Source organism: Carlito syrichta, unplaced genomic scaffold (assembly GCF_000164805.1).
Source record: "Carlito syrichta isolate Samal-C Ts95f unplaced genomic scaffold, Tarsius_syrichta-2.0.1 Scaffold95875, whole genome shotgun sequence".
NCBI lineage: Eukaryota > Metazoa > Chordata > Mammalia > Primates > Tarsiidae > Carlito > Carlito syrichta.
In genome coordinates this window covers 35,347-44,782 of record NW_007039971.1, presented here as the reverse complement: position 1 = coordinate 44,782, position 9,436 = coordinate 35,347, and the positions used below count along the sequence as shown (strand labels likewise).

At 56.8% G+C, this 9,436-nt stretch overlaps 2 protein-coding genes across 7 annotated transcripts in view; one reads left to right on the top strand and one right to left on the bottom strand.

The window, feature by feature from the left end:
* Positions 1-574: 574 nt before the first annotated feature.
* On the top strand, positions 575-8,580 carry KAT5 (lysine acetyltransferase 5). 6 transcript variants are annotated; one of them, XM_008062250.2, is made up of 14 exons: positions 575-858; positions 958-1,024; positions 1,353-1,421; positions 1,511-1,647; positions 1,920-2,075; positions 2,165-2,239; positions 2,344-2,418; positions 2,725-2,973; positions 3,051-3,140; positions 5,007-5,147; positions 5,229-5,322; positions 7,580-7,739; positions 7,864-7,945; positions 8,035-8,579. In XM_008062250.2, the coding sequence occupies exons 1-14, from the start codon at positions 847-849 to the stop codon at positions 8,167-8,169; spliced, it is 1,542 nt and encodes a 513-aa protein (XP_008060441.1). In that variant the 5' UTR covers positions 575-846; the 3' UTR covers positions 8,170-8,579. The 6 variants fall into 6 exon arrangements, with proteins under 6 accessions (XP_008060441.1, XP_008060454.1, XP_008060435.1 ...); XM_008062263.2 differs by lacking the exon at positions 1,920-2,075; XM_008062244.1 differs by having other exon boundaries at positions 580-1,024.
* An 83-nt stretch (positions 8,581-8,663) lies between these two features.
* RNASEH2C (ribonuclease H2 subunit C) overlaps positions 8,664-9,436 on the bottom strand; it is a 4,633-nt gene continuing 3,860 nt past the window's right edge. The window contains exons 2-4 of the mRNA XM_008062283.2: positions 9,243-9,424; positions 9,044-9,163; positions 8,664-8,785 (exon numbers count right to left, since the gene is read on the bottom strand). Coding sequence (XP_008060474.2) covers positions 8,759-8,785; positions 9,044-9,163; positions 9,243-9,424 — 329 coding nt within the window. The 3' untranslated portion in view covers positions 8,664-8,758. The remainder of the gene's footprint in view (positions 8,786-9,043; positions 9,164-9,242; positions 9,425-9,436) is intronic.

The following is a 9,436-nucleotide window of genomic DNA, read 5'->3' as shown; positions in this document are numbered from 1 at the left end:
CGGTAGGGGCTATTTGTTGACTGTACGAACGAATAATGCAAGTCCTATCTTTATTTTTTATTTTATTTTATTCTGAGTCGGAGTCTCACTGTGTTGCCCAGGCTGGAGTGCAGTGGCACGCTCCCGGCCACTGCAGCCTCGACCTGCTGGGCTCGGTGATCCTTCCGCCTCAGTCTTCCAAGTAGCTGGAACCACAGGCGTGAGATACCATGCCTGGCTAATTTTTTATTTATTGTAGAGTCGCGGTCTCGCCAAGTTGTCCAGGCTGGTCTCGAATCCCCGGGCTCCCAAAGTGCTGGGATAACAGGCGTGAGCTACCGCGCCCGGCGTCCTATCTTTGCAAGCAGAAACCTATATACAAAACAACAAAGTTAGAAATCTTCCGGACGTCCTCCTGCCTGCAGGACGAAGTACACAGACTGGCGGAGCCTTCAAGCCCCTGTACCCTGCTCACTTCTCCTGTGTGCCAACCAGCGGCTTCCCGCCCTCTCCGCCCGACCCCGCCGAGCATGCGCAGTTCACTCCCACCGCCAGGAGCCGCCCAGTCAAGCTAAACACTAGCGCCACGTGACCGGCGTCGCACCCGGTGGGCGTCACGTGACGGACTCAGCTTTTCTCCAATCGCGGTGCACGTTGTGGAGGGTTCCACCCAGGATCCCGCCCGAGGCTTCAAACAACCTATTCTCCCCCTAGCCGGGCGGGTCGTCTCCCCGCCTGAGGCCGGGTGGCAGTATCACTTAGGGGTCCTCTTCCAAAGCGGCTTCGGAGGGCCCAGGCCTGCAGCACACCCCGTCCCGGAAGTGACGTACCCTAGAGGGGCCGGAAGTGGCAGTGGAGGGAGGGAAGATGGCGGAGGTGGTGAGTCCGGTGCCCGGGGCGGGGCGGAGGGAGCCAGGGGAGGTGGGTAGAGCCCGAGGCCCCCCAGTAGCCGACCCTGGCGCCGCGCTGTCTCCCCAGGGGGAGATAATCGAGGGCTGCCGACTACCCGTGCTGCGGCGGAACCAGGACAACGAAGATGAGTGGCGTGAGTGACGTCGGGGGGCGGGGCTAAGGAACCTGAGAGCGAGGAGCGGGAGGGAGTCAACTGAACCCCCGGGAGGGGGAGGGGCCTCCGGAATCCTGGGGCGGGCGGGGCGCTGATACTCCGAAGAAGGGGCGTGGCCTTTATCCGCTCCGCGATGAATAGGGCGGGGCTTGAAGAGCGGGTGGCATTTGGTGACTAAAGGAGGTTTGGATGAGGGTTTTCGAGTGCTGGGGCTTAGAGATCTGGCACAGGGTGGAGTTCAGGTCGTGGAAGGGTGGAGTCTCACGGCCTGGCCCGTCTAAGGCCCCTGCCTGTGCTATTCCCACAGCCCTGGCCGAAATCCTGAGCGTGAAGGACATCAGCGGCCGGAAGCTTTTCTACGTCCATTACATTGACTGTGAGTTCTGGGCCTGGGTGAGATGGGGAAGAGGGCGGGGTTGGGGGCAGTCTCTGGCATTCCTTCCTGAGCCAACCCCACTGCTACAGTCAACAAACGCCTGGATGAATGGGTGACCCACGAGCGACTGGACCTGAAGAAGATTCAGTTCCCCAAGAAAGAGGCCAAGACCCCCACCAAGAACGGACTTCCTGGGTCGCGTCCCGGCTCTCCAGAGAGAGAGGTGGTGAGTAGGTCCCCCACTTTACATCTTCTCTCTTTTCTCCTATTTCTTTCATCTCTTGGCCTTAGGAGGCGGCATTATCCCACTCTGACTTCAGCTTGCAAAGGATGGGGGCTAAATTGCATTTGTTGCCCCCAGAGTCCAGTAGCTATTCCTGTGTCCTTGAAAAGGCAGAGGGTGGGGTTTGATCACTTTATGCTTAAGGGCCCCACCTCCCCTTCCCCATCCCACCACCACCCCCGCCCCAGAGGAAGACCCTGGACCTATCTCTACAGCCGGCCTCCGCCCAGGCCAGCGGGAAGACCTTGCCAATCCCGGTCCAGATCACACTCCGCTTCAACCTGCCCAAGGAGCGGGAGGCCATTCCCGGTGGCGAGCCCGACCAGCCGCTCTCCTCCAGCTCCTGCCTGCAGCCCAACCACCGCTCAACGGTACCCTCAGCAATTCCAGGGACCTTGCTTTCCTCTCAGGTCCCGCCTTCTCTACCTTCTGACCCACCTTTCTTGGTTTCTCTCTGCAGAAACGGAAGGTGGAGGTGGTTTCGCCAGCAACTCCAGTGCCCAGCGAGACAGCCCCAGCCTCGGTTTTTCCCCAGGTGAGTTCCCCAAACCATTTATTTTTCCTTCATCTCTTCGACCCTCTGACAGCCTCTTTTAGGCTCATCTCGCAGCCCTTTTATTTCTGCCATCTCATCTACAGAATGGATCTGCCCGTAGGGCAGTGGCAGCCCAGCCAGGACGGAAGCGAAAATCGAATTGCTTGGGCACTGATGAGGTGAGTCTGGGGAGCAGCAGAAGTGGGGAGCTGGGGAAAAAGGAGGGGATGTAGGCAAGTTGGAGAGTTTATTTAGTGACTAGTTTAAGAACAAATAAGGGGTGGTGGACAGTGACGGTGTTGGTGGGATTGGGGGACTCTTTTCTAAGTTGTCACTCCCTCAGAGTTTGTTTTTTAATCTGGAAAGTGGCGACTGTGGCACCTTCCCCATAGGACTGCTGTTAGGCTTTCAGAAGGAAAGGGTTGTGAGCTGTAGTGTGCTGAGCTGTCCCCTGTAACCTGGTGTCTTCTACTGGCCCTGGGCAGGACTCCCAGGACAGCTCAGATGGAATACCATCAGCACCGCGCATGACTGGGAGCCTGGTGTCTGACCGGAGCCACGACGACATTGTCACCCGGATGAAGAACATTGAGTGCATCGAGCTGGGCCGGCACCGCCTCAAGCCGTGGTACTTCTCTCCATACCCACAAGAGCTCACCACACTGCCTGTCCTCTACCTGTGCGAGTTCTGCCTCAAGTATGGCCGTAGCCTCAAGTGTCTTCAGCGTCACTTGGTATGAAGGGTCCAGGGAGGCTGCCTTCCCAGCATCCCTTGCTCTGCTCTTGTGTCTGATCCTTCTCTCTTCCTCAGACCAAGTGTGACCTGCGACATCCTCCAGGCAATGAGATTTACCGCAAGGGCACCATTTCCTTCTTTGAGATTGATGGACGTAAGAACAAGGTTAGCAGCTATGGGGCAGTGGGGCCCTGGGCTACTCAGGAAAACACTGACCCTCCAGGTCAACAGTTCAGCCCATTTTTATTGAGTCCTTGCTGGAGGCCAGGTGCTAGGGGGCATGCAGATGACCAAGAATTAGACACAATCTCTGTCTGACAGCTTAGTCCATAGGTGAGAGAGACATGCCAAGGGTCACTTAGGAGGTGGTCAGCAAAGCTTCATGGAGGAAGTGACCTTTGAGCCTTGACATGGAGGATGGAGTAGCTAAGGGAATTGCAAGCAGTGGGGTTGTGAGGGGCAGGCATGGACACACAGAGATGGCCTGTGTAAAAGATAAAGATTGGCTGGCCTTGGTGGCTTAGCCTGTAATCTGAGCACATTGGAAGACTGAGGCGAGTAGATTGCCTGATCCTAAGGGTTTGAGACCAGCCCAAGCAACTTGGATGAACTGGATGTGGTAGCACGTGCCTGTAGTTCCTGCTACTTAGAAGGCTGAGGTGGAAGGATTGCTGGAGCCCAGCAGGTCAACACTGGGGTGGCCATGAGTGTGCTACTGCACGCCAGCCTGGGCGACAGTGAGACTCCAACTCAAAAAACAAAACAAAATACAAAGATGATTCTGGCTGAGGAGCAGAAGAGGAGAGAAGGCTCTGCCGTTAACCACTGTTCTGTATTAAGTATGGACCTGGGCATTCAGTGGCAGAGCCCGGCAGGTGGCTAAAAACTCATCTGAAGTGCAGAATTTGCGTATAGAGGTAAAGAAGCAAGTTTGAGCCAGATTCAGTGGTTCAGCCTGTAATCCCGTGCTTTGGGAGGCTGAGGTGGGTGGATTGCCTTGAGCTGTGGGTTCGAGACCCACCTGGGCAACTTGGCGAGACCTCATCTCTACAATAAATCAAAAATTAGCCGGGTGTGGTAGCATGCGCCTGTAGTTCCAGCTACTTGGAAGGCTGAGGAGGAAGGATTGCTGGAGCCCAGCAGGTCGAGGCTGCGGTGGCCAGGAGCGGCCACTGCACTCCGGTCTGGGCGACAGAGTGAGACTCCAACTCAAAAAAAAAAAAAGAAGCAAGTTTGTAATGTTGCTAGACAAACCCCCATGGCTGTTATCTTGTTAAATTCTAGAATTGCTTACCTCCATGGTAGAACAGCAGATCAGTTCCCAGGAGGTAGGCCTGTGGGTACAGTGGTATTAGGTTGTGTTTGTTTTTGTTCTTTTTTGAGTCAGGGTCTCTGTCACCCAGGCTGGAATGGCACCACCATGGTTCAACCACAGCCTTGGTAACCTGGGCTCAGGGGATCCTTCTGCATCAGGTCTTTTTTTTTTGTAGATATGTGGTGTACGTTGCCTAGGCTGGTCTCTAACTCCTGGGCTCAAGTAATCCTCCTGCCTCAGCCTCCCAGTGTTGGGATTACAGGCATGAGCCATTGTACCGGCCTAGAGTGTTAGGTTTTTTGACAGCCAGACTCCCAAGATTATCAAGCAGGGAAACCTTTTCTCAGGAACCTTGGTCAGAGTCTGACTTCATGTGAACGTGTCAGTTTGTTGACTGTTGTTAAATACAATAGAGGGCAGTGGAAGCACCTGGCCAGGCTTAGACGAAGGTGTGGGGAACAAAGGGGATACTGCCCAACTCACCATGGAAGCTGGTAGTCAGACACACGGAGCCGGTACATGGGTTCCTCAACCCTGAGAAGTGGCCCTGCCTTAGTGGTGGGGACATCCCAAGTGGTAGAATGGGTTAGGCCCTGGGAGGAATGCTTGTCACCAATCGGCCTGGGGCCCAGCACGGACAATGAAGCTCCTGGCTGACCCTGGACCAAGCTGCTCAAGGTGGGGTACCCAGAGTGGTAACACCTTTTCCTTTGCAGAGTTACTCCCAGAATCTGTGTCTCTTGGCCAAGTGTTTCCTCGACCACAAGACGCTATACTATGACACAGACCCCTTCCTCTTCTATGTCATGACAGAGTATGACTGCAAGGGCTTCCACATCGTGGGCTACTTTTCCAAGGTCAGTGTTCACCCAGGCTGACTCTCGGCCCTACCCTGAGCCAGGCCCCTTCCGTCATGCTCACCTGCCCCTCTTTTCTAGGAGAAGGAATCAACAGAAGACTACAACGTGGCCTGCATCCTAACCCTGCCTCCCTATCAGCGCCGGGGCTATGGCAAGCTGCTGATTGAATTCAGTGAGTATGTGTGCTACCCAGGCAGGGGGCAGTATACCCACAGTGCCTCCTGTGCACATGAGCCGGATGGCTGGCATTCTCAACCCTGGCTGTGCAGCCGTCACCAGGGGAGCAGCCAGAAATAAAGGAGTGGTATTGTAAGGCTTTCTCCATTCTCAGGGTGACTGCCCTGCTTGGCTGCAGTAGGTTCTCAGCTCCACACTGTTCCTTGGCCAAGGTTTTTGGGGTTTTTTTGAGTCAGTCTCTCACTCTGTCACCCAGGTTGGAGTGCAGTGGCACACTCACGGCCACCCCAGAGTCGACCTGCTGGGCTCAGGTGATCCTTCCACCTCAGCCATCCAAGCAGCCAGAACTATAGGTGTGTACTACCATGCCCGGCTAATTTTTGATTTATTGTAGAGATGCTTGGTCTTGCCAAGTTGCCCAGGCTGGTCTCAAACCCCTGGGCTCAGGCCATCCTCTGGCTTCAGCCTTCCAAAGTGCTGGGATCACAGGCTGAGCCACTGTGCCTGGCTGGCCAAGGTCCTAAGGGCCACCTAATTGCCCCTAAATCTGACTCATCTCCTGCTCAGGACCATGGGCAGAAGCTCAGTGATCCCCTGCTGCTCATCTGTCTGGTACTGTGCACCATGATACAAATTCTTGGGTGAGGACTAGTTGTTGCCTCCTGAGTCTTGTAGGCAGCAGCTGTTCCAAATACTGTTAACAGATATAAGTGTGGACTTGTCCCCTGTTCTCTGTTAGTCATGACAGCCTCTTCAAGCCAGAAGGGACTCTCCCTCATCATACATGGCCTCTTCAGTGCCCTTCCTAACCCTGGGGCTCCCTCTTCTGCCTCCCAACCTCCTACCCCTTCTCACCTCCCCCATTTCCACCCACCTCACCACTCACTAAACTCTTGAAATAACCAAGCTGTGAGCTGGGAGACAGGGAAGTTTTAGCTGTTTGCCTGATGAAGACATGGGAGGCTTGACTTGAGCAAGGTCACGGTCCATTTGAGAAATTTTATTGGTCGAATGATGCTCAGATGGGGTCACAGCCTCAGGAAGTTCTCAGCCTGGTAGTAGATCAGGTAGATGCTTAACAAAGCTCAGTCTAACCCAGTCATGGAGCTCAGACCTCAATGGAGAGGGGATGTGGGTGGAGCCACCAAGGAGTTCTGCTCAGTTCTACTGAACTGGGTCCAGCAGGGCACCAGAAGCAGCACTCTGAGGAGCTCAGGGGTGGGTGGGTGTTCACTCCAGAGGGACCAGGAGTACCCTATAGCTGAGGTGAACATGGTGGCTCCAGTGGGCCAGGACTCCACATGCAGTATGGGCCCAGCAGACCTGAGCAGGCACCCACGTGTGCCCCTACCCCTTTTGTGCTTTCTCTCTCCAAACACCAGCCTCTGTTACTCTCGCCGCTGGGGTATTTGGTGGAAGCCACAGGAAATGGGGCAAAAGGGCAAGACTAGCCTATACAGATGTACCAACAGCAGGAACACAGAAGGGGCTAGGTCTATCTCATGAGGCAGATTAGAGCTGAGGGCAAGAAAAGGCTTCTAGAAGTAGCAGACATCCCAGGACCCCGATGGGGTGTAATGAAGACCCTGCCACAGGGATGGACAGCCACTTGGGGCTCTCTGGGGCCTGGGGATCTTGCCAGGAACTGCCTGCCGGTGCCCAGATGTCAATGGAGTAGGAGGGAAAGAGCTGCTGGAGAGGTCGCCTGGCTCTCGGGAGTGGCCTCCCTCCACCCTGGGAAGCACCGTCTCCCCCACCATCCTCCACCACCCGTTCAGGCCACCCTTGGAGCAGCTGACACTCCCAAGGTCACAACTAGGAGGACTGATCTGAGCATTCAGGCATCGTCAGGCCTGGACCACAGACGGGGATCTGCCCCCCTTTCCCCGCCACATCCCCAGACAGAGTCTGGAATGGCAAAGAAAAGTTGGCACTTTCTTTCCACTAGCCATTTCTTGCACATTCCCTCCACCCATGAGCTCACACTGGTTCCTGGGCATCCCTCACAGTTGAGTGCAGCTGCTCTTCTCAGTGTCCTTCACTGTGCTCAGCACACGGGTGAAGAGTAAATACTCATTGGTCCTGAATTAGGAAACTGAGGCACAGGGCAGAGAGGCCACATACCCAAGGTCACACAACTGCCAAGTGGTGGGGCCAGGACAGGACCTAGGCAGCCTGCCTCAGCAGCCCATGCTCTGAGATGTTTGTGTTCCATGGCTGCTCGTTTACCCTCTCCTGCTTCATTGCTTTAGGCTACGAACTCTCCAAAGTGGAAGGGAAAACAGGGACCCCTGAGAAGCCCCTCTCGGATCTGGGCCTGCTATCCTATCGAAGTTACTGGTCCCAGACCATCCTGGAGATCCTGATGGGACTGAAGTCAGAGAGCGGGGAGAGGCCACAGATCACCATCAAGTGAGCCTGGCCCCGCCTGCCTGGGGGTGCATGGCTTGGCCTGTCTGTTCCTGGGCGTTCTCCCCCTGGGGCTCCTGGGGACTGGTGAAGGCCCTCAGGAGACCTGACCTTTGCCCTCCCACAGCGAGATCAGTGAGATCACCAGCATCAAGAAGGAGGACGTCATCTCCACCCTGCAGTACCTCAACCTCATCAACTACTACAAGGTAGGGAGGCGGGTGGGGGAGACGTGTGGGGGTGACATGCAGGCCTGGCATGGGCTGACCGCCTGCTGGGCCCATCTCTTTCCCCCCAGGGCCAGTATATCCTCACACTGTCTGAGGACATCGTGGATGGGCATGAGCGGGCTATGCTCAAGCGGCTCCTTCGGATCGACTCCAAGTGTCTGCACTTCACTCCCAAGGACTGGAGCAAGAGGGGAAAGTGGTGACCAGGCACTGCCCGTTGAAGTGCTGAGATGGCCGCAGGACCGGGGCTGGTAGCCCACCTTGTCCCTGCTGGGGCTTCCAAGAGGCACTCCAAGGGAGACCTGCTGAGGACAGCTCCAAAAGGAGAGGACAGGCCTGGCAGGGCCTGCTGGTGTCCAGCACGGAGGTGCACTCGGGGCTCAGGCCAGCTCCACAGTCAGCTGGCTGCAGGCCCAGGCCTGCTCTGAACCAGGGACCAGAGGGAGCCAGGCAGCTGTGTACAGTGAGATCGGGAATGGGCGCTCGTACAGAGGGCTTGTGATTGTAAAAATTTCTTTTGTGAAGTAGAAGTTGGGGGTGGGGTGGGTGCTGGCCACAAAACTCTGGCCTCTACTGCCCCTGGCCCGGCAATAAATTGTTTCTATAGGCCAGAGCCATGAAAGGGTCTTGCTGTGAGAGAAGGGATCATGTCAGCTTAGGGGCCCCAGAGTGATCACGGACTCACGGGTGCTGTGGAGAGTGTTTATTGGGGTGATGGAATCAGTGGCTCCGAGGCGAAGAGCTGGTTTGTTGCTGTGATGGGATCCGGCTTTGAGTTTCGAGCTCCAGTTCTCAGTCCTCGGGCACCTGTGCGTGGATCTGCAAACAGGCAGCACCTCTACGGTTGGACGCTAAGATACAGTGGCTGGGTGGCCCACACACCCGGGGAGGGACCCAGGTGCTCCGAAGAGAACCCCCTCTAGACAGGCCAGAAAAGAGTGACGGGAAATCCGGATTCCCACGCGCTACCCGGCAGAATCTCCCAGCCAGACCCGGCAGCCCCGCCGTGCTCCCAAGCCCAAACGCTCCGAAAACCCGCTCAGGGGCAAGCTTCCAGGAAGGGGCCCGTCTACTCACCGCTGCCGCGAGGCTGGGCCAAGTTAGGGCCCCGCGCACTTTGGCGTCAGGGCCCGGGACGGCTTCCAGGCCCCACAGGGTGAAGCCGCCGAAAGTGGCGGTGGCTCCGACGAAGCGGTCCTGGGAAAGGGGCCGGGCTCAGCACCGGGGCGGAGCGCCCGCCCGCCCGCACCCCCTTCCAGCCCGTCCCTCGGCTCACGAAGTCCCGCTCCAGAGGCTGCTCCTCTTCCTGGTCGTCGTCCTCCGAGCGTCCCGAGAAGTCCGGCTTCCCCGCCAACCCCTCTGCTTTTTCTTCCGCCTCCAGCACGAACCCCGCGAGGCCGGGCGGCACCGCCACCTCCTCGCCCCGCAGGCTGCGGCCCCGAAACGACGCTTCGAGTCCTGGCGGGGGGG

Coding starts and splice junctions, on each gene's coding strand:
- KAT5 (XM_008062244.1), top strand. CDS start 847: ATGGCGGAGGTGGTGAGTCCGGTGCCCGGGGCGGGGCGGAGGGAGCCA. Junction 2,974..3,050: donor AGTGTCTTCAGCGTCACTTG/GTATGAAGGGTC, acceptor TCTCTTCCTCAG/ACCAAGTGTGACCTGCGACA. Junction 5,323..7,579: donor CAAGCTGCTGATTGAATTCA/GTGAGTATGTGT, acceptor TCATTGCTTTAG/GCTACGAACTCTCCAAAGTG.